We start from the raw sequence: 23,661 nt of genomic DNA, 5'->3' as shown, positions 1-23,661 counted from the left end.
TGTTCACGTGGGCATCTGGAGAGACCCCGGGGGTGGGGAGGGGGACGCTTTGCAAAAGAGGAGAGCAAAAGTTCCCTTTGGCTCCCTTGCAGGTTCACACGCATTTTGCAAAGGTTTCTTTCTAGAGGGAAGAGAAGGAAAAGACTCCAGGCATGGCATCTGAGGTGAGAAAAGCTCTCTTCCCCCCCCTTCTCCCCATCCTTCCATGCCCTTTTCCCATGCCCGTTTGTAATAGTTTTGCCTTGAATTTTACGGAGCTACGCTCCTTTGCGGTTATTTCCAGCTGAACAAAGTTGCATTGTGCTGTCGAAGGCTTTCACGGTCAGAGTTCATCGGTTCTTGCAGGTTATCCGGGCTGTGTGACCGTGGTCTTGGTATTTTCTTTCCTGATGTTTCGCCAGCAGCTGTGGCAGGCATCTTCAGAGGAGGAACACTGAAGGACAGTGTCTCTCAAGGACAGAGACACTGTCCTTCAGTGGTACTCCTCTGAAGATGCCTGCCACAGCTGCTGGCGAAACGTCAGGAAAGAAAATACCAAGACCACGGTCACACAGCCGGATAACCTACAAGAACCAATTGCATTGTGCTGTTACAGTTTAGTTTAACACTTAGATGGCACCCATAGTGAGCTTGGCGCTGTACAGGACCATTTTCTTTTGCATTGGTTGTCTGCCCCAAGGGGCTTGCATTAGACCAGTGGTTCCCAAAGTGGGCAGTACCATCCCCTGGGAGGCAATGGGATCACCTAGGGGGGCACTAAGAGGCAAGGGGGCAGCAGGGTGGGCACTAGAGATGGACCCCTTCAACTGTGTTGTCGTATAGGGTAGGGGGCGCTGGGGTTGAGTTTGTGGAACCAAGGGGCGGTGGTCCGAAAGGTTTGGGAACCACTGCATTAGACAGATGACAGGGATGGAGGGAGATCAGTATTGTTGGGGTAGGGGGTCAGTTCTTGGTATAGGGAAGGGTCTTGTACAGGTTAATCAGCGGCATGTGGTTCATGGAATGCTAAAAAGTTTAGACAACACAGGTATCTGGATATTCACCTGTTGGGTTATACCTGTGCGGGGGGGGGGCACCCTCCGCCGTTGGAGGCAAGGAAGGATGCTAGAATCAAATACAGCAACGCTCCATTTGCGGCCATTCTGCATCTGAGCTCCCACTAGCATCAGGCTGTCCACTGTTGGAGGCAGCGTATTGGGCTAGATGGATTTTTAGTCTGACCTAGCAAGCGGCATTTTTTGGTCTAGAGTGAAAATAGGTGGGAGAAAAATCTCAGATTGCCTTTGTTACTAGACATTTGGTGCAGATTCTTTAGTAACTCGAAAGGTCTCTTTTTAAAAAGCTCTTTGAGGGATTGAACTTGGTCATTTTTATAGTCTGGGCAATGCCATCACTGTCCGTGATGCCTTAGAGCAGAAGGAAAAGCCCCCCCCCCACACCATTCTCTGTCCCAAAGAGCTTACAATCTAAAGGGTGAGAGAACAGAAGGGTTGTAGTAACAAGGGAGGAATGTGCACGCACGTAGTTGCAGTTGAAAAGGAAGATAACCAAGGGCTTCCTGGAGTTCTGAGGAGAGGATTAGAAGGAAAGGATGGGCAAGTGAGGGCTTCTAGGCACAAGGGGCAGTGAAGGCAAATAGGCAGAGTTGTTTAAGAGAGCAGGAGATGTTTGGGTAGCTATGGGTGCTGGAGAAACAAAAGTCACGGGTTGGGCAAATGAGCGCAAAAAGATAGGTTGGGTAAGAAGTTCGGGAGCTTTGAAGGGATGAGAAAGTGTTTGTACTGGATGCAGAAGAAGATGGGCAGCTGGTACAGAGGTTTGGAGAGGTGCGTCGTCTGGTAACTTCAGCCAGAGAGGGAACTAAATACAGTTAGCAGTCTGCAGAAAGCGGAATATAAATATATTTGCAGCGGGGCCAGGTGTTTAGCACATCTGTCAAATGGCCATCTCTTTTTAAGCGTTTCCTAGCCTAAATGAGAATGGAGCTAGGGCTCCCCTAGCCGATGCCTCTCAGATTAAAATGCATTTTCAGCATTATCTGGCAGCCGAAATTGCTGCTGATCCTTGCAAGGCTGAGCCAGAACTATCTCCTGGACAGCAACCTTTGACTTGCTGTGGAAGGGCCAGACAGTCACATGCGCTCTTCATGTTTGCTTTGAGAAAGCCAAGGGGTTGGCGCATCGCGATCAAGCGACAGCAAAAGTACATCATGGAGTCCCTTGTGATCTCCCAGTCCGGTAGTCCAAAAGATGATAATCTATATGATAAAAGCAGTTAGCAGTGTAATCCTATGCAGACTTACTCCAGTCTAAGCCCAACAAATTCAGTGGGCTTAGCCTGGAGTAATTCTGCACAGGACTACATTGTACGTTGCCTGACCAAGGGATGCGAGGTGCGGGTCTGGGGTGCAGGTCTGTGTGGTGTAATGGTTGGAGTGTCCGACTTGGATCCCAGAGACCTGGCTTCAAATCCTCACTCCACCCTAAAAGCTCACTGGGTAACCTTGGGCCGGTTGGTCTCTCAGCCTAAGCTACCTCACAGGATCATTGTTGTGAGGATAGGATAAAGGAAGGGAGAATAATGTTGTTAGCCAATTTAGGTTCTCACTGGTAGGAAAAGCAGGGTTTAAAGGTCTAAATACTTCAGAATAGATACCAGTTCTTTGAGTTCAGGTGCCGACACAGGAATTGGGGCTCCATCGAAGCTGAGAGGGTGGTTATGGACCCTCAACTGTGCAGACTTCAATATGGGAGTCCCAGATTGTGTTTTTTCAGCTAGCTGAGCCGTGCTTGTTTCCTCAGCACCCTCGCAACATGTTTCGCTCGCGTATAAAAATACCGCTCAGGCAGTGATCCAGAGCCAACGTGGTGTAGTGGTTTGGAGTGGTGGACTCTGACCTGGAGAACCCGGTTTGATTCCTCACTCCTCCACATGAGCGGCGGAGGCTAATCTGGTGAACTGGATTTGTTTCCCCACTCCTACACACTAAGCCAGCTGGGCGACCTTGGGCTAGTCACAGCTCTCTCAGCCCCACCTACCTCCCAGGGTGTCTGTTGTGGGGAGGGGAAGGGCAGGCGATTGTAAGCCGGTTTGAGTCTCCCTTAAGTGGTAGAGAAAGTCGGCATATAAAAACCAACTCTTCCTCTTCCTCCTCCGTTTCCTCAGAGGGCCGCCACCTTGAAACCTTCTGTTTCTTCGTGGGCTGCCAAGATGGCAACCACAGAAACAGGAGGTAGAGGCGTCCGGGCTGCCTTGTTCACCTGTAATGGGACGTTTCCTCTCCCGCAGGGCGATAAAATGTACGGCGGGAGGCTTGTCGGAAGCTTGGACCCCATCATGGAGAAGCTGAACACTTCCATCATGGCTGATCAGCGCCTGGCGGAGGTCGACATCCGGGGGAGTATAGCTTATGCCAAGGCCTTGGAGAAGGCTGGGATTCTATCCAGGGCTGAATTAGACAAGATTATCAGCGGCCTAGAGAAGGTACTGTGGATGGCGTGACCTTGTTCTGAACTGACGATTTAGCTTTCAAAGTGTTCTGAGTTGCAAAAATTGATGTGTGGGAATAGAATCATAGAGTTGGAAGGGACCACCAGGGTCATCTAGTCCAACCCCCTGCACAATGCAGGAAATTCACAACTCCCTCCCCCCCACCCCCCTAGTGACCAGAAGATGGCCAAGATGCCCTCCCTCTCATCATCTGCCTAAGGTCACAGAATCAGCATTGCTGACAGATGGCCATCTAACCTCTTCTTAAAAACCTCCAGGGGAGGAGAGCTTACCACCTCCTGAGGAAGCCTGTTCCACTGAGGAACCGCTCTGTTAGAATGAACACCTTGGGATGGGGGCGAGCCCGGCAACAACTGTTAGAAAGAAAGACCATCTCTAATATTTTTCTCAACCAGTTCTGAATGTGTCATATGCCCCCCCCCCATGAGAAACATGGTAATGCTAGGGTGGCTTCAAAAATAAACAAGTTCAAGTCCCATCAGCATTGTGGAAGCTCCATGCTTTAAATACAGACTGGCGTGGATCTCAGGCAAACTCAGTAAACTTCATTCATCGGCTTTTCTCCCAAGTTTTGATCAGTCTGATTGGAGGGAGGGCAGGACGATAAGTTTGAATCTTTACTGAGAAATCAAGGGGTGATCAAGATCCACTCAGCCGATTTGTAAAAAGTTCTCAGTTTGCACCTACAAGGTTAACAGAGGAAGGGGAATAATTGTTCAGCATTGGTTGGGTCACAGAATCTGACTTGTATTGAATCTAGGCAGCCTAGACAATCTCTGGTCAGCCTAGACTTAATATACATGGAATGGAACAGAACAAAACCAGGAGCTGAGCCTTGTGGCAGAATCCCTTGATGGCTATTTTTCTCTACTCCCAGAACGTAAAAATAGCCAACTGTAAACTATAGTTGTATGAATTGGTTCCACCTCTGTTGCACAGGCGTTAAGGTCTTGGTAGAGAAGCTATAAAGTCATGGTTTGGTTTTTCTATTGCAAAAACAAAAAGTGAGAGCTGTAAAGAGCATAAGCTGTGATCTGGGAGTACGCTGGCTCCGATCTCTTCTCCACCACAAACCTCCTTAGCCAGCCTGCTGGTTCCCAGCTTCAGTTTCCAACCTGCAATGTAACCATCCTACCTCCCAGGCTTGTTTTAAAGATTGCCGCTGTAACATAGGTGAAGTGCTTTGAACACTGAAAGCACTTATCAAAGGATAAATGTTGGGAATTTCCCCGGTTGGCAATATGCTTGCCTTGCTGAGCAGATGGATGTTGCTTCTGGGTTTTCGCCAGAGAGCTCAGAAGTGCAAGCGGTCGGACTTTGCGGTTAAACGCATGAATGGCTCGGCCAGACGTAGGGGAGGCCCCGTTAATTGCTAACCAGCTGATGTCTTTGCTTCTCTCATAGATTTCAGAGGAGTGTTCCAAGGGCTCCCTAATGATCTCCAAAAGTGACGAGGATATCCACACTACCATTGAACGCAGGCTCAAGGTTTGGTTTTGTCTTTTCAGCGTGGTGTAGTGGTTAAGAGCGGTGGTTTTCAGCAGTGGAGTCTGATCTGGAGAACAGGGTTTGATTTCCCCCCTCCTCCACATGACCGGCGGAGGCTAATCTGGTGAACTGGGTTTGTTTCCACGCTCCTACACACGAAGCCAGCTGGGTGACCTTGGGCAAGTTACAGCTCTCTTAGAGCTCTCTCAGCCCCACCTACCGCACAGGGTGTCTGTTGTGGGGAGGGGAAGGTGATTGTAAGCCAGTTTGAGTCTCCCTTAAGTGGTAGAGAAAGTCGGCATATAAAAACCAACTTCTTCTGGAAAGAAGTTTTTCCTCATTCTTTCTTGATATTAGAACAAAGGGGAGGTCAGCCAAGGAAGTTGACTCTGGACAAATCAAAGGAAGTCCAATTCAGTTCAAACATCAGAGAGCTGATTTTTTCCTAATATATATGGAATAACAACTGAATTGCTGGCTGCAAGTGCTCAACTCTGAAATATCCAGAGAAGCTCATTAAGGATCTAGTCCTCATGATGGTCCTTCCTAAGGAGTCTGGCTAAAGACAGCCCACCCTCTGCCCAGTTAGCATTGTTTCAGTGGTCTGTCCCTGGGAATTAAAGTGGCCATGTGACTGTCCCCAAAACCAGCTGCCTTGGAACCCTTAAGAGAGCCAGCGTGGTGTAATGGTTAAGAGCGGTGGTTTGGAGCAGTGGACTCTGATCTGGGTTTGATTCTCCACTCCTCCACTTGAGCAGCTGGGGCTAATCTGGTGAACTGGATTTGTTTCCTCCCTCCTACGCATGAAGCCAGCCGGGTGACCTTGGGCCAGTCACAGCTCTCTCAGCCCCACCTACCTCACAGGGTGTCCGTTGTGGGGAGGGAAGGTGATTGTAAGCCAGTTTGATTCTTAAGTGGTAGAGAAAGTCAGCATATAAAAACCAACTCCTCTTTTTCTTCTTCCTAAGCTAACTTGCATCAATATTCTTCTGTTTCAGGAGATCATTGGCGATGTGGCTGGGAAGCTCCATACTGGACGTAGCAGAAATGACCAAGTAGGGAAACCATGGGTGGCTTTTCAGTGGCTTAACCCTCCTTCTGTTTTGCTTGCTTCCCTTCTCTTTCATCCTTGGCCCTTCCCATGCAAATGTAGCCAGAACTAGGTGCGGCATCCTGTGAACTCTACCTTAAAAATAAACCAAGGTTCTAGTCCTTAAGGCTGTAAAGGGGTGGGTAGCAACTGGTAAAAATCTCAGGAGTTGGATTTCTAGGGATTGAGGCTCCAAGACCCTATATAGGGTCTTTTGCCATGACGAGAAGCGAGGCTATGCAACCTCTCTACTGAAACCCCAGTGGCTTTTGGCACAAAAAATAAACCCCATGTGCTTCAACATAAACTCAGGAGCCACCATCCTAGTCCACATGCATACTGAGTAAGAACAGTTGTTTCTCTCGTCTTCCTGCCCCCCGGGGCCTTTGGTTGACCCTGTTTTCTTCGAGATACTTAGGGGAGACAGTGAGCTATTTCATCTGTGCTGTGTTTCTGTTAGGATTGGTTGGGTGGGTTCCCCCCCCCTTAAAATGTGTTCTTTTTGGGGGCCCAGATGCAAACAAACCCCCTTCTTTTGAAAGTTGCTTATTTCCTCCTCTAGTGCATAACTACAGTTGAAAGACAAGCAGGCCTGGTGGTTAAGGAGGTTGTCTGCATCTCTGAAGGTCAGGAGACCGAGTCCTGCTTATTCTCACACTGGACGGCTACCTCCTGGCCATTCAACAATGAAGGGGTACCTGATCCGTGCCAAGTGGCAACCTTGTGTTTCTCCCCCTCCCCCCCCTATTCCTTCCCTACAGCCAGAAACTGAAGTCTTGGGCCTTTCAGTGGTAGAACTTACTGGAAAGCCAAAGACACTTTGCTTAGGACCAGCCCAATGATCTGTCACGGTGCACAAGCTTTCATGTTCCTCAGAACACTTTCTCAGGCCAGATGTTACAAAATTAAAAACTAATGCGAGTCAGGAGCCACCGATGTTCAGAAGATCAGCACGGACGTTTTGGGCCCTGGTATCTTGAGAAGCCCCAGCCTTCAGTTCGCAAGACCTGACCAACGACACGACGTTTTGGAGGTCCTTAATTCATAGGGTTGGCAAAAGTTGGAAGCGACTTGTTGGCACGCAACAAGCATTTTGAGAAGCTTGCTGCCCCTCTTCAGCACACTGTTTGTGTAGAGTGCCAATCTTCGAGGACTGGGGTGCATTAAAATGTATTGTGGCATCCCTTCCAATGTGTAGGGGATTCTCCAAACAGATGAAACTGTGTCAAAAGGGTTTCTTGAGGGTCAGATGTCTGAAAACCTTTTGATCGATATCAGGACTCTGGACATCCATGAAGGGAAATGGTAGCGTTCGAGCACATGACTTGTGGGACCTTCTCCACTGTCCCTTCCCTTAGGAGTTTTCATCAAAGCCAAGTTATTGTCCTTTCCATAACAGCCTTGCTCAGGTCTTGCAGACTCAGTGCTGTGGCTTCCTTTATGGAGTCAATCCATCTCACGTTGGGTCTTCCTCGTTTCCTGCTGCCTTCCACTTTTCCTAGCGTTATTATCTTTTCCAGTGATTCTTTAATCGTACTGATGAGTTAAGAAACCAATGGACTTCGGTGATTAAAAAAATAATAGTTTGTGTTCTCTTTCCTATAATGAATTAGAACCTCTGGTGACCCTCCCAGCATATCTCAGATTGTTCTCAGATACTGTAATTAATTTTTTTGGCTGCTGGATTAAATGCTGCACCATCGCCTGAACTAAAAGACCACCTTGCTGGAGTGCCTTTTCCAGAACGTTGGTGCTTTTGTAACACAGGGAAGATCAGTACCTGGGCTCACTTAGCCCTTGAATGTCCTTTATTTGGTGAAGATAGAGGGAGTTGGATAACCCCGTCGTTAGAGAAGGATGAGTTATGAGCAAAGGTTTTCCTTTCTTCTGCAGGATAAGGATCCGAATGTTACTAAATCCTTGGCCACTTATCTTTTAGTAATTGCAGCACAAAATGAAAATTAAAAAAAAACTTTTATAATTAGGGTATACTTAGAAGGGAAAAGGGACATTAAAACATATATGTGTATATATAATATTAGTGTGGTTAGGCCTAAAGGAAAATTAAAGACAGGAAAGGAAACTAACAGTTGTTCTTAACATACTTTTGCCAAAGAGGACATGTCTCTGGCAGCCGGATATCTTGGGGACAGGCGTTGTTTTTTTCCCCCCTATTGGAAGCTGCAAACAGTCAAGTCCTGTATCTGTGTGTGTTTTCCGTGCAGGTGGTGACCGACCTGAGGTTGCTGATGAAGAACTCCATCTCCATGCTGTCCACCCATTTGCATCAGCTCATCCGCACCCTTCTAGAACGCGCCTCCGCGTATGTCTGGGTCTATTCTTCTTGGTCCTGAGTGCCTTGTTGTTCCAGCTACTGGCCCGCGGTCTGCTGATTCTCTTATGGCTGAGGACAGTGTTATCTGTGCCAATGCTACGGCTGGCTTCCTTTACTGTTTCCCATGCTACTGAGGTTTTCCCCCCTCCCCCAGCTCCTGGGTTTTATTATGTCTGATTGTTACAGCCAAATACTCTCCTGTGTTTACCACCTGTTACCAGAACTGATTTTTTAAAAAATGTGGTTAACATCTGTACTATGGGAAGACTTAAGGTTATTAGATAGTTTATTGGCTTTTTAGATTTATATTATTTAAGGATGGAATGTTTTAAACTGCTGTATTTTATTTTTGTTAGCCATCCTGAGCCCCGGATGGTATATCAATTGAAAGAATGAATGAACCCCTTAAAAGTTCTCAGGTCCAGTATCCTACTTCCCACAGTGGTCCACTAAATGCTGCTGGGAAGGTTGCAAGAAGGCGCCAGGACTTCCCCATTGTCCCCTCCCCAGCAGTTGTTGTTCAGGGATATACTTCCACTGTATGGGGAGGTTCCACTACTAACAAATCATGGTGAATAGTAATAAGAGCAACCCTGTTAGACTGGACCAAAGACTCATCTATTCCAGCATTGTGCTTCCAACAGTGGCTATCCAGATGCCCCAATTAGGCAACTTAAATTCTCCGCTTGTTGTTTGTCTAGTATATTTTTTCAGTACTTGAAGGCTTTGTTTAACTATGAAGACTAAAGATGTCTAGATTGCAAGCTCCTTGCAGGCAGGGACCCATCTGTGTTCGCTTATGAAACTGTCACATCCTGTATACCTTGACGATACTATTGAAATAACGAATAACTGTGACCCAGTGCAAATGTACACCTTTGGCGTTCTCATTTTGTTCCACTGCAGTGAAATCGATGTGATCTTCCCTGGCTATACCCACATGCAAAGGGCTCAGCCAATCAGATGGAGCCATTTCTTAGTCAGGTAATCGGTCCTCTTCCCTGGTCCCTCCTTGACGTTTCTCAAAGCTCTGAGTCATTCAGCTGTTCCTAACAGTGGAAATCCACCCGTAGCAGTCTAACATCTGCAAGGGAAGGCTGTCTCTGGGTGTATGCAGAGTTCCTTTCCTGGCCTACTTGTACACTCGCTTAGCCAGCATGGTGTAGTGGTTAAGAGCGGTGGACTCTAATCTGCAGAACCTTTCCTTTTATTTCAAGCTCATCCGACCAAAGCTCTTGAGCGCAACACACATAAGACGAAAACAAAATTTACAACATCATTGAGTGATAAAATATTATAAACAATATGGCTTTGAAATCTTGGAATTCACAAATTTTAAAATTACAAATAGAAAAATAGATAAATAGCTTTATAGGGATAGCAATATAAAAATCAGAAGAACCGGGTTTGATTCCCCACTCCTCTACATAAGCGGCGGGCGCTAATCTGGTGAACCAGGTTGGTTTCCCCACTCCTACACATAAGGCCAGCTGGGTGACCTTGGACTAGTCACAGCTCTCTCAGCCTCACCTACCTCACAAGGTGTCTGTTATGGGGAGAGGAAGGGAAAGTGATTGTAGGTAGATTTGATTCTCCCTTAAGTGGTAGAGAAAGTTAGCATATAAAAACCAGCTCTTCTTAATAATGAGAGTCAGCTTTTTATACTTCTGGGATGAAAGAGACGAAGTTACAGAACTAAGAGTTACAGCACCCCGAACGGCTCAGGCATCTCTCTTTCTAGATGTTCAGGTTGTTTTCATACTCCCCTTTTCTTCATTCCCGACAGCCACGCAGTTGCTTTGACCAGGGATTCTGAACGCCTGATGGAGGTGAAGAGACGGATCAACGTCCTGCCCTTGGGAAGGTAAAGATGGGTGTTGGGAAAGGCAGCGCATGCCCAGCTGAGGCAAAACCGTTATCTGCTGCTCCCAGGAATTGGACTGCAGCCTTGGAAACTTTTGACTGTAAAGTACTGTGGCTTTAATTGATTGCAATGAGTGGCGGTAAACTATTGGCTCTGCTGCCGAGGCGTTATGGAATGCTTACGAACATTCCAGATGCTCAGAATTAGAAAGGAAAGACCAAACCTGATAGCTCCCTAGACCCGTGGACTGAAGGGGCTGCTGGTGGGAAGAGGTGGGGGAAAGAGAAGGCAAGCCCTATTGCAGTGGCGTGTGAGGAAGTGTTGTGCCGGGGCTTTTTTTTTTTGCATGTGTGAGTGAATGAGGAATGGCTATAGAGAGGCTAGTGCAAATAAAATCTGCACATTTTGATAGGTCTTCATTTATAATACCAAACTGGCAATTTGCTGCCCTTTAGCCAACATTGTGGTTATTTTCCAAATTGCTAATGAAATAGAAAGGGATGGCCCAGGATTCTCTTGCAGCTTTGCAAAGGATTCTGGGGCCCACTTCCATATATTGTAAAGGAAGCTGGCTTGAGCACCAGTGAAAGATCTTGGCATGGCCCTTCTCAGGGAATTCTACTTAACTTCCCTGCCCAAAGAAGGAAGCCCCTTTCATCACCAGTGTAGTGTAGAGGGGAGACTAAGACTAGGAACTGGATTCAAATCCCCACACTGCTGGGTGGCCTTAGGCCACTCTTTCTGCCTAGCCTACCTCACAAGATTGTTGTGAGGATAACATGGGAAAATGAGAATAATGTATGCTGAGCTCCTTGGAAGAAGAATGTATGTGTGTGAAGTGCCGTCAAGTCGCAGCCGACTTACGGCGACCCCTTTTTAGGGTTGTCATGGCAAGAGACTAACAGAGGTGGTTTGCCAGTGCCTTCCTCTGCACAGCAACCCTGGTATTCCTTGGTGGTCTCCCATCCAAATACTAACCAGGGCTGACCCTGCTTAGCTTCTGAGATCAGGCTAGCCTGGGCCATCCAGGTCAGGGCTGGAAGAAGAACAAGAGGCTAAAAAGTACTAGACAAACTGATTGAAGAGAGCATTTGAACATTTTGTAGGAAGGAATCTTTTGTAGGAAGGAATTTCATGTATTCATTTGTCTCTCTTCCAGTGGTGCTTTGGCAGGCAACCCCCTGAACCTTGACCGTGAATTTCTCCGTAAAGGTAAGCTGTAGGCTTTCACCAGAAGTCCCAATCTGGGAGGTGAAGGAGGGAATCGGCAGCCTGCCAGAAGAGAAGCGAGGTCTAGATTTAGACTGTTGCTTGTGCCTCCTGGATAGGGGATGGTTTGTAGAAGGTCCCTGATTTAACCCCCCCCCAAAAAACCCCCAATTTCCTCTTAAAAGATCTGGGAGGGGCTGTGGCTCAGTGGAAGAGCATCTGCTTTGCATACAGAGGGGTCCCTGGATCAATCCCCAGCATCTCTGGTCCAAAGGAACAGGTAGTGAGCCAGCGTGTTGTAGTTGTTAAGAGCGGCAGACTCTAATCTAGTGAACCAGGTTGGTTTCCCCACTCCTCCACATGAAGCCAGCTGGGTGACCTTGGGCCAGTCACAGTTCTCTCCGAACACTCTCAGCCCCAGTTACCTCACAAGGTTGTAGGGAGAGGAAGGGAGGCGATTGTAAGCCGGTTTGCTTCTCCTTAAAAAGGTAGAGAAAGTCGGCATATAAAAATCAACTCTTCTTCTTCTAGTAGTTGATGAGGAAGTTCTTTATCTGAGACCCCAGAGAGCCACTGCCGGTCACAGTAGCCAGTACTGACCTGGACAGACCTGTGGTCTGACAGTGTGGGTAACTAGGATAGAACTTACTCTGCCTGAGACCCTGGACATTATTTGCCAGTTAGACAGCCCTCGGCCACCCTGCCATCTTTAGCATCCATCTGAAAGCAACTCAATGAAGGCCTCTGTCTTTCCTCGTTTGCCTTTCTTCGTTTAGATCCTGTTGTTGATGCGTTCATGTCTGTTTTTTATTCTCAGAACTTGACTTTTCTACGATCAGCATCAACAGCATGGATGCCGTGAGCGACCGAGACTTTGTGGGTGGGTGCATCGTTCCAGACAGATTTTGGAGATGGGGGTGGGGAGAGACAGGAGTGTTTGTTCAGCGCTCAAGTGTTCCTTCTGAACATGGCCCGAACAACTTGATTTGTTTGCAAGCTGAGGGTGCAAAAAAAAAAAGAGAGATCCCCCCCCTAATTTTTTTCCTTCTTCTCCCCAGTCGAGTTTCTGTCCACTTCTTCCCTGATCATGATCCACCTGAGCCGATTAGCTGAAGATTTGATCATTTATAACACAAAGGAGTTCGGATTCATCACCCTCTCGGATTCTTACTGGTAACCCTGAGCCTCCGTGCCCTTCCCTTTCAGCCTAGTTCTGCTGTTTGATGTGCTTGGTCTGGGGATTTCCTTGGAAACATATTTGGGGTTCCTCAAAGAGAAGATCAGTAACACGGGATGGTTAATCCACCCACTTCTGCTCTTCCCATTCACAGCGCCTTTGCAGGGTTGCACTGGGCACACTCTCTATGCTCCTCCTGGACTCGCTATGTTCTGTGAAACATGCTTCAGAATCCTCTGCAATGCTTGGGGGTTTCATAGCAAATGTACAGTGGGGGGGATAGGAAGTTCGAACATTATTGCTTAAAGTTCTGGACACAGCAAAATGTAAATTGGGTCACACATCAGGGAATCTTGCAGAGATGCAGCATAATTAAGAAAGGGGAGGGGGTCTTGTTACCTGGTTGCAGGGAACTAAAAATATAGAGTTGGAAGGGACTACCAGGGTCATCTAGTCCAACCCCCTGCACAATGCAGGAAATTCACAACTACCTCCCTCCTGCACCCTCAGTGACCCCTACTCCATGCCCAGGAGATAGCCAAGATGCCTTCCCTCTCGTGATCTGCCTGAGGTCATAGAATCAGCATTGCTAACAAATGGCCATCTAGCCTCTGCTCAAAAAATCTCCAGGGAAGGAGAGCTTACCATCTCCTGAGAGGTCACGTACCTGTTAGTTCCGCAAATGAATACACACCAAGAGGGGTATATTCGAACAGCATGCGATCTTAGAGGTGAGTCCCAGAATCCTTTGCCACACGACAGAGGATGCTGGGGCATTGGTATGGCACAATGTCTTTGCGGCGGCAGCCATCTTGCACGCCCTTTGAAACTGGCAGTTTGGGCAGGGAGGCGTCCTAACAGGTATGTTTTGATTTTTTTTTTTAAAGCACCGGAAGCAGCCTGATGCCCCAGAAGAAGAACCCGGACAGCCTCGAACTGATCCGCAGCAAGGCTGGCCGCGTGTTTGGAAGGGTGAGTGCTCCCCCGATGCATTGCGCCAGGTGCTGTACGAAGCCGAGAACGTTGTCGAAAGATCCTTCGGGTTCGTGGTCTGGGCGAGGCAGACGTGATTTGAAAGGGAGTCTGGGAGGGGGACGATATGGGGACGGGGGAGTAAAACCTCTATGGTGACTTCAGGGGCAGGTTGGTTTTTTTCTGGACCTCGGCAAAAGTGAGGAAGGAGATCATTCAGGTATGGAGAAGGAATGGAATCAGTGTGGCAAAGAGACAGTGGAGGCAGAAGGCAGTTGAGGAGGAGATAAGCTGCTGGGATGCGGGGGGAAGAATGTGAGAAGTTAAGGCGAGACTGAGGACTAGAAACTTGGACGATGCTGGAAGACTTTGCTGCACCTGTTTCCTGGAGCAGGCTGAAGGCACCAGAGCGATGGAAGAGAACCAGGTCTTGGCGTTCTGGATTAGCTGGGAAAAGGTGTTTAAAGAGGCTGGTGGGGGCAGGAGGGAAATCAAGCAGGAGATGAAGGCTGTGCTACAATAGGCATCTTGGGCAAGCCTTATTGGCCCAGTTTGTGAAGGGACAGGGGACCTGTGACCCTTGAAGAATTTGGGGACTTTTAAAAAAAATCCTTTTGAATGGTTGGTTATTTGGATTTTCATTTTGGATTTTGTTGGTTATTTGGATTTTTATCCGCTTTAAATCCTCCCTTGCAGACTACTGGGCTTTTCATGGTTCTGAAAGGACTCCCCAGTGCTTACAACAAGGACCTGCAGGTAAAAATACTGGGGGTTGGGAAGATCTTCTAGCCTTGAGCCCAAGCCCCAGTTACAAACCCTGGGCCCAATAGCTGCCTTCTGGCATGTGCAGCTAAGCGTAGCTAGGAGTTGTCCAGGTGGGCTTGGGTAAAGAAAAAAAGGACCCTGGAGATCAGTGGAACTTTGAGCACGATGGATCTCTGGACCTCCTCGCCACAAGATGAGTGCTTAGCTCAAAAGGCTTTGAATTGGCTAGTTGGGGGTGTGGTTTGATCCAAGGAGGAGTCCGAGAGGGTTTGATGCAGCAAATGGCAACAGCAGCTGTCTACAGAAGCTGCTTATGGGGCGAACTGGATGTCTCCTTTATGACACACTGTGCTCAAGTTTGTATAGATGGACGGTCCTGCCACACCAGCTTGTCTATACTAAGTGGCATGGAAGTATCTTGATGAGGGGGGGAGGTTAGGGCTTGCCTTCCAACCTTTCCAACTTGCTGAGTATCTTTAGGCAGGTATCGTCCGCTGGGGACCTCCTGTGGTGTACACAAATCTATTGAGAGGCCTGTGGGTGGCTATCTGCCATGACAGCTAAATGGAACCTCCAGGCTTGGAGGCAGTCTATCGGGGTACAAACATGGGATGATCATCTCCTTTGCATCCCGGGTGAGAGGGCTTCCCAGAAGCATCTGGCTGGCTACCGTTGAGGGCTAAAGCCTGCATTAGATGGGTCCAGAAGGGTGCTTCTTGTGTATCTCATTATTATTTTTTAATTTCTCAACCAACAGGAAGATAAGGAAGCTGTGATCGATGTTATGGACACCGTGAATGCTGTGCTCCAGGTGACCACCGGCGTGATCTCTACTCTCCAGGTGAGAATTTTGGAAGGGTTGTCCCAGTCACTACTGAGGCCTACATGTACAAGAGGGAATACCCATCCAAGTCCTGCATTGTGTTCCTCGGGTGTGGAAGGGCCAGCTTTGGGAGCGCAGCGCTGGCAAATGGGTTCAACTAACGCTTTGGCTTTTAAAACCAATCAACTGTGCTGAAAAACAGAAGTCTGACTTGTGTATGGCTCGGGACAGGAGGGGCACCCCAAACAGGTCGATCTGATGTCTTCCTTTGCCTCTGCTTGTCTCCGTTGACGCTCACAAGACTTAACCCTCTTCCAGATCAACAAGGATTATATGGAGAGGGCCTTGAGCGCTGATATGCTTGCTACGGACCTTGCCAACTACCTGGTCCGCAAAGGGGTGAGTATCCAAAGGCTGGGGGGGGGGGGAAGGAAGGGGGTTAGAATTGCTTGTGGAACACCCTAAGATGGCCTCTTTCTCCAGCATTCCTCTTTATTTGCCGCTTGAACCCTCCTTCACTGAATGTACTAATTCTGGGGAGGGGCTGTGGCTCAGTGGTAGAGCATCTGCTTGATATGCAGAAAGTCCCAGGTTCAATCCCCGGCATCTCCAGTTAAAGGAACCAGGCAAGTAGGTGATGTGAAAGACCCTTACCTGAGACCCTGGAGAGCCGCTGCTGGTCTGAGTAGACAATACTGACTTTGATGGACCAAGGGTCTGATTTAGTATAAGGCAGCTTCATGTGTTCATGTGTTGTTTAAGGCAGCTCCATGTGGAACAGGCATTCATCTGTAGTATAAATCTAAACTTGTGTGTGGCATTTCCGAGCAAGGGATCCTAGGAGTTGTAGTTCCTGGAAAGGACTTGGGATTCACTCAAACATTTGATTGTTTCTGCCTGCTTAAAAGTTGTGCTGAGGATCCTCTGATGGGCTGGAGGCAGGGGCTGGACTGAGTGATTCCCTAGGTCCCACCACTCATCTTGCATCCTTCTAATTGCAGATGCCATTCAGACAAGCCCACATGGCTGTTGGAAAAGCAGTTCACTTAGCTGAGAGCAAAGGAGTGACCCTCAATCATCTATCCACTGAGGACTTGAAGAGCATCACGTATGTATTTGCACTTCTAAATCTAGTTTTCCTGGGGCTTCTTACAGCATCCACGAGAAATTTGGCTTAAATTCAAAATATAGAAGCCAAGCTTCTAGCCCCTGTGGCTTTGGAGATTGATACCTCACATTTTCTCTACTGCTCAAAGCGTTGTCGCTTATGCTGTTTCAGTTATCCTTAAAACAGCCTTCTAAGGAAGGCCACTGAGATTTGGGGCATGGTCAGATGGCACATGATGTAGCAGCTAAGCAAGTCTAGGTCGGGTCCAGTATCAGGATCGGAGGCTCAGTGGCGGGGATACGTCTTTGAGCACTGTGATGGAAGGGTAGAATTTTTATTTATAGTCCGCCTTTCCTGCTGAGGCTCAAGGATTACAGAATTCTAAAACAACACATTAAAACAATATAAATTTATATGGTGCAATAACAGTTGATTTCAAAAATTAGACAATGCAATTAAAATATACAGGAAATGAATTAAAAAATCCCATTTTGCAGAATTGGGGAAGGGTTCAGTGTAAAACTTTCACACTAAATTGGCAACCCATTTAACAGCCATGGAAACTAAGAAGTATTGAGTATTATATTTTTTAAAGGATCATTCTGACACAGTTGTGGAAAAGGCAGATGAAGGATTCATACAGGATACTGACCTACCCTCATATCTCCCATCCCACTATATCCAAAAATTTAACCTTCTTATTATAGACTTAATGGGAGTTTGTGTATTTAGACAAGGCCCACATTCTGTTTCTTGGTCACACCAAAATGTGACCAACAAATCATAGAATCATAGAGTTGGAAGGGACCACTAGGGTCATCTAGTCCAATCCCCTGCACAATGCAGGAAATTCACAACTACCGACACCCCCAATGACCCCTACTCCATGCCCAGAAGATGACCAAGATGCCCTCCCTCTCATGATCTGCCTAAGGTCATGGAATCAGCATTGCTGACAGATGGCCATCTAATCTCTTCTTAAAAACCTCCAGGGAAGGAAAGCTCACCACCTCCAGAGGAAGCCTGTTCCACTGAGGAACTGCTCTAACTGTTAGAAAACTCTTCCTAATATCTAGGTGGAAACACTTTTGATTTAAATTCAACCCATTGGTTCTGGTTCGACCTTCTGAGGCAACAGAAAACAACTCAGCAGCCTTCTCTCTCTGACAGCCCTTCAAGTACTTGAAGATGGTTATCATATCCTCCTCTTCAGGCTAAAAATACCCAGCTCCTTCAACCTTTGGACTTAACTGCTTGCTTTGACTTTTGGTTTGTTTGTTTTAATTTGATTTTTTTTAGACTTTTACCTGATTTGCTTTTTCTTGCTCCCGTCCTTTCCTCCAGCCCCATGATGGGAAGCGACATCTCCCAGGTCTTCAACCACCAGCACAGTGTGGAGCAATACACCTCCCCCGGGGGCACGGCTAAGAGCAGCGTGACCACCCAGATCGAGCAAGTGAAGGAGATGCTCAAGAGGCAGAAAGAATAAGTTTTGCGTGTGGGGAAGCTATCCCAGTGCTGCGGGTTTCTGCTTATCGCGTTTAATCCCGAGTTAATAATAAATACAGTGGTGTATTGGATTTCACTGAGGAAAAGAAAAGCAAAACTTGTTGTGTGGTTTCTTCGGGGTATGCTTGTCTCCCAAGTAGGAGAGGGGTGAGAAGGCAATTCAGCAGCTTCCCTGGGGTTCAGTCTGAGGCGCTTAAATTTCTGGTTTCGTAAACCCCTTCCTGAGAGCCAGCGTGGTGTAGTGGTTAAGAGGGATGGTTTGGGGTGGTGGACTCTGATCTGGAGAACCGGGTTTGATTCCCCACTCCTCCACATGAGCGGCGGAGGCTAATCTGGTGAACTGGATTTGTTTCCCCACTGCTACACATGAAGCCAACTGGGTAACCTTGGGCTAGTCACAGCTCTCTCAGGCCCACCTACCTCCCAGGGTGTCATGGGGAAGGTAAGGTGATTGTAAGCCGGTTTGATTCTTCCTGAAGTGGTAGAGCAAGTCGGCATATAAAAGCCAACCTGGATACAATCACCGTGGCGGTGGAAAACACCGTCAAGTTGCAACAGGTTTTTCAAGGCACAAGATACAAACAGAGGTGGTTGGCCATTGCCTACTTCTGCGTAGCACCCCTGGGTTTCCTTGGTGGTCTCCCATTCAAGTACTAATCAGGGCTGCCCCTCCTTAGCTTCCAAGATCTGATGAGATTGCCCTGACCTGGATGGACCAGGCTAGCCCAATCATTTTACCCAGCGGTAATTTACCAGATGGTTCCATGGACAGTGTGGTAGGTCTACATGTGGGGGTGTGGCTCAAAGGCAGAGCATGTGCTCTGCATACAGAAAGGGGACTATAGGTGCACGGCCTTTATAAGTGCATCCCTCAAATCCTGGGGTAAGGGGAACCTAGTCCATGTATATATAAGGACAATGTGTGTGTGTGTGTGTGTGTAGTGCCATCAAGTCGCAGCCGACTTATGGCAACCCCTTTTGGGGGGGGTCATGGCAAGAGACTAACAGAGGTGGTTTGCCAGTGCCTTCCTCTGTATAGCAACCCTGGACTTCCTTGGTGGTCTCTCATCCAAATACTAACCAAGGCCGACCCTGCTTAGCTTCTGAGATCTGACGAGATCAGGTTAGCCTGGGCCATCCAGGTCAGGGCAAGGACAATATATCCAGTATAATTATGGAGGGGGACAGAAGGACTATGACAGGAACTTGAATTAGGTTTACTCTTTATTGATCATATGAAAGCAAGGAAAAAGTAGGTGGATATAAAATCCCAAGGCAAAGTAAATACTAGATAAATGCAGAATCACAAAAAAGGTTTTGGGAAGCAAATTTTAAAGAGCATGCAGAAACACAAAGACACTTGGGGAAATAAGCAAAACTTAGTGGAAGCCATCCTGATGATGCTAGAAGCACTATAGTCTTAGAACTGGAAACCCTCCTGGGTTGGTTGCACATGTATGCTAGTCCCAGAGAGGGAGTTGAGTATATTGAAGAGAAGGGGTAAGGAGCGGGAAGTGGGATCGGAGTCTTCTCTGGGCAGGATTTGGGGAAGGGGACTGCAATGGAGCCAGCATGGTGTAGTGGTTAAGAGCAGTGGACTCTGATCTGGAGAACTGGGTTTGATTCCCCTCTCCTCCACATGAGCGGTGGACGCTAATCTGGTGAACCGGGTTGGTTTCCCCACTCCTACACACGAAGCCAGCTGGGCGACCTTGGGCTAATCACAGCTCTCTTCGAGCTCTCTCAGCCTCACCTACCTCACAGGGTGTCAGTTGTAGGGACAGGAAGGGGATTGTAAGCTGGTTTAATTCTTCCTTAAGTGGTAGAGAAAGTCGGCATATAAAAACCAGCTGTTCTTCAACTTAAGCAGGGAAGGTTGGGGAGTAGAAGAGGCAAGTTAAAGGCAGAAAGTTGCATGTGTTGTCTGATCCTGCATTGTGAACATAGTCTTAAGTGTTCCAAAGGGGCAAGGGAACACTCCAGGCAGAAATATCCATGGCAAAAACTTCAGTGGTGGAGGAGCGATCCTGGGAGTGGCACTGAACCTAGTTTGCTAGCGTAAGGTTGCCCTGCAAACTTAGGTTGTCAATCATGAGCAGGGCATTATGCCTTGCAGACAACTCCTGTTCATTTTGGTTGTCCTCTTAGTGAAGACCAGTGCAGGGATTTAAGCAGAAGGGTTTGATTGCTCTTGTGAAAGTGGTCCTTAAGACTGATGTGTGTGAGAGAAGAAGATATGGTCGGGTGGGAAAGGGTGTAATCACAGGCTGGTAAAGGTCCCCTGTGCAAGCACCGGGTCATTCCTGACCCATGGGGTGACGTCACATCCCAACGTTTACCAGGCAGACTTTGTTTTACGGGGTGGTTTGCCAGTACCTTCCCCAGTCATCTTCCCTTTACCCCCAACAAGCTGGGTAGTCAGTTTACAGATCTCGGAAGGATGGGAGGCTGAGTCAACCTTGAGCCGGCTACCTGAAACCGACTCCCGTCGGGATCGAACTCAGGTCGTGAGCAGAGCTTGGACTGCAGTACTGCAGCTTACCACTCTGCACCATGGGGCTGGACATACATATAAAAAGACATATAAAAACATTGACTTTGCCTAGACAGATACATGCAAAAGATACATACAAAAACAGACACTAATGATGATCAAAGATAAACATAGCAATAGTTACATGTTTTTAGGAAAAATTGAGAGAATTGCATAAAAAACCCTTTCCCCCAAATAAACCGCAACATAATACCTGTACAGATTCAATAACATCTTAAACGCATTTGAAAACGTTATAAAACCCATAGCCCTATTAAGTCCATAACGGGAGAACAGGAATGTTAACATAATGTCAAATAACTGCATAAACCCTTGGAATAACCAGGATAAAATGGATTTATACACTCTCTCTCACACACACACACAACAAATGGATTACAACTCTGTTTGTGCAATTGACCCTGCCCGTGTGGTTCTGACCTTGTCTGTACATGACGATGGCAGCATGGGATGACTGAGATCAATTCCCCTGGAGAAAATGGCTGCTGTTTAGGGTGGACTCCCCTCCCCAAACCTCAACCTCCTGAGCCACACACACCCTCAATCTCTAGGAATTTCCCAAACCAGAATTGGCAGCCATGAGCCATTTTTGAAGAGGCACCTGGTTGTTGAGAATACCCTCCAGAGCAAACCCAACGTTCCCACAAGGGGGAACGTGACCCCTCCTCAAACCCTTACCAATTTCAGATTCTATAGCCGCCGCTTCTATGGTGTAAGGTTCACACTTAGGGATGCCAACCTCCAGGTGGGACCTGGAAATCCCAAGGAATTACAGCTCATATCCAGGCTAGAGATCAGTTCCCCTGGAGAAAATGGGTGTTTGCAAGGGTGGACTCTGCAGCATTGTCCACCGCTAAGGTCCCTGTCCTCCCCAGGTTCCACCTCCAAATCTCCAGGAGTTTCCCAACCTGCAGTTGGCAACCCTACCCTCTACCCCCACCAGTGCCCAAGGAGGACCAGGCAACCCTACAATTTTTATTGGTTTAATCTGCACTGTCTGAAGCTTCTCACAGCCTGTGAGCACAGGGAAAACCAATGTTGTGTCCTTGTGGACTTAAAAGAGTTCTGAGAGAACTGTGACTAGCCCAAGGTCACCCAGCAGGCTTCCTGTGGAGGGGTGGGAAATCGAACTCGGTTCTCCAGATTAGAATCCACCGCTCTTAACCACGACGCCACCCTGTCTCTCAGGATTTGGGACACGTGGCTTCAAATTTGCCATGAAGCTCCCTGAGTGAACCTCCAGCCAGTCTCTCTCATCCTAACCTACCTCACAGGGGGAACGCATTTACACTCTGAACGGTACCAGCATTTCATTTTTTATAACTTTAAAGGGGGGGGGGAGAAGTCAAGCAGGAAATAAATGAATACCTCAAACACACAAACTTGGCATCGGCTTCTCTTTCTCCCAGCCTCATTGTGCTGGCTGCATTTAATTATTGTTAAACTGCTATGTTTTATTTATCGATTTTAATTTCAAACATTTATTCTCTGCCTTTCTTCCTTGCAGAGTAGGGTTGCCAACCTCCAGGTAGCAGCTGGCGATCGCCTGCTATTACAACTGATCTCCAGCCGACAGAGATCAAGAAAAGGGCCGCTTTGGCAATTGGACTATGGCATTGAAGCCCCCCCCCCCCAAACCCCGCCCAAAAAACCTCCCACCAGTGACGAAGAGGGGCCTGGCCATCCTATTGCAGCAGTGGTTCCCAACCTTTTTTTGACCAGGGACCACTAGGACTTTTTTGTTCGGTGCAGGGACCCCAAGGTTCAAAATAAAAATTCTGAGAATTTGAAAATAAACTTGAATCAGAACTGTTAGTTAAACATTAAACTTAGAATAATATTTGATATATATTTATAATAGAGAACTTTTAATTGAAAATATTAATTTATTATGGGTTTATAACTTTGTTTCGTGGACCTTAATTTAGTTCTCGCGGACCCCTAGGGGTCCATGGACCCCTGGTTGGGAACCAGTGTATTGCAGACTTCCAGGCGGCTCGCAATATGGATAGAATATATTTTTACAAACCCATAAAACCCACTTTAAAACCACTGTTTAAGACTGCTGGCCACTAGGGTTGCCAACTTCCAGGTAATACCGAAGAAAAACAAGGCTCTGTGCTGTATAGTAATGTTAAAAAACAAAACCAGCGCACAAATCTCAATGCAATACAATTATATTAAAAGTGTAAGGTGATAAGTGAATACTTAGCTCTAAGATAACGACAAACAATATATGCACAATATATACACAAATATACAAAATGGACTGAAGGATTCTTCTTTCCAAGGTAAGTACACTTTAGATCATATTGTATTGCAGAATTGTCAGTATAGAAGGTAGATAATGGAAGTCCACAATGAAGACAGCCGAAGAAGAGGTGAAAGGCAAGGCAATTGGACTCTATGGCATGTAAGTCCCTCCCCTCCAAAACCCCGCCCTCCTCAAGCTCCGCCCCAAAAATCTCCTGCCGATAGCGAAGAGGGACCTGACAACCCTAGCCGGTCCACTTAATCAAATGCAGTCCTAAATAAAAAGTCTTCAACTGCCTCCTAAAGATGGAAAGTAAGGGGGGGGCAGGTGCGCCTCCCTGGAGAGTACGGTTGCCAACCTCCAGGTGCCAGCTGGAGATCTCCTGCTATTGCAACTGATCTCCAGCCGACAGAGCTCAGGTCCCCTGGAGAAAGTGGCCGCTTTGGCCATTGGACTCTATGGCATTGAAGTCCCTCCCCTCCCCAAACCCCGCCCTCCTCAGGCTCCGCCCCCAAAACCTCCCGCCCTTGGGCAGGCCCGTGGAAAGTCCAGGCTAACTAACGGTGCAACTAATGGCGGCAGATGAGCAAAATGCGCCTCCAGCGAGCTTGGCCCTTGCAAAGCCCTTGATACAAACAATAAATCTATGCTGTATTAACCGCAGTTCTACCAAAAAAAAATCACCACGAAGGCTCTGTTCTTAGGCATCAGGTTATATTCACCAATTATAAGTACCCCTTATTTATGTAACACCCTATTTATATCAAAATAAACATAAGAACATTTCCACAAAATAATAATACAAAGTATTGTCGAAGGCTTTCACGGTCAGGGGTCATTGGTTCTTGTAGGTTATCCGGGCTGTGTGACCGTGGTCTTGGTATTTTCTTTCCTGAGAGACACTGTCCTTCAGTGTGACTCCTCTGAACAGGGGTGGGGAACGTCAGGCCCGGGGGCCATATAAGGCCCGCGAAATCATTTGGTCTGGCCCTCCATGGGTCCT

At 47.4% G+C, this 23,661-nt stretch overlaps 1 protein-coding gene across 1 annotated transcript; it reads left to right on the top strand.

The window, feature by feature from the left end:
- Positions 1 to 87: 87 nt before the first annotated feature.
- On the top strand, positions 88 to 17,936 carry ASL (argininosuccinate lyase). The gene is made up of 16 exons (XM_056865111.1): positions 88 to 164; positions 3,289 to 3,483; positions 4,915 to 4,998; positions 5,997 to 6,053; positions 8,314 to 8,411; positions 9,330 to 9,407; positions 10,210 to 10,287; positions 11,447 to 11,499; positions 12,314 to 12,376; positions 12,555 to 12,669; positions 13,561 to 13,645; positions 14,342 to 14,401; positions 15,168 to 15,251; positions 15,552 to 15,632; positions 16,235 to 16,341; positions 17,686 to 17,936. Exons 1-16 carry the CDS (start codon positions 153 to 155, stop codon positions 17,828 to 17,830), a joined length of 1,395 nt encoding a protein of 464 aa, XP_056721089.1. The 5' UTR covers positions 88 to 152; the 3' UTR covers positions 17,831 to 17,936.
- The last annotated feature ends 5,725 nt before the right edge of the window (positions 17,937 to 23,661 follow it).

Source organism: Euleptes europaea, chromosome 19 (genome assembly GCF_029931775.1).
Source record: "Euleptes europaea isolate rEulEur1 chromosome 19, rEulEur1.hap1, whole genome shotgun sequence".
In the NCBI taxonomy this organism is placed as follows: Eukaryota; Metazoa; Chordata; class Lepidosauria; order Squamata; family Sphaerodactylidae; genus Euleptes; species Euleptes europaea.
Note: the sequence above shows the minus strand (reverse complement) of the source record. Positions and strands in the feature narration are given on the sequence as shown.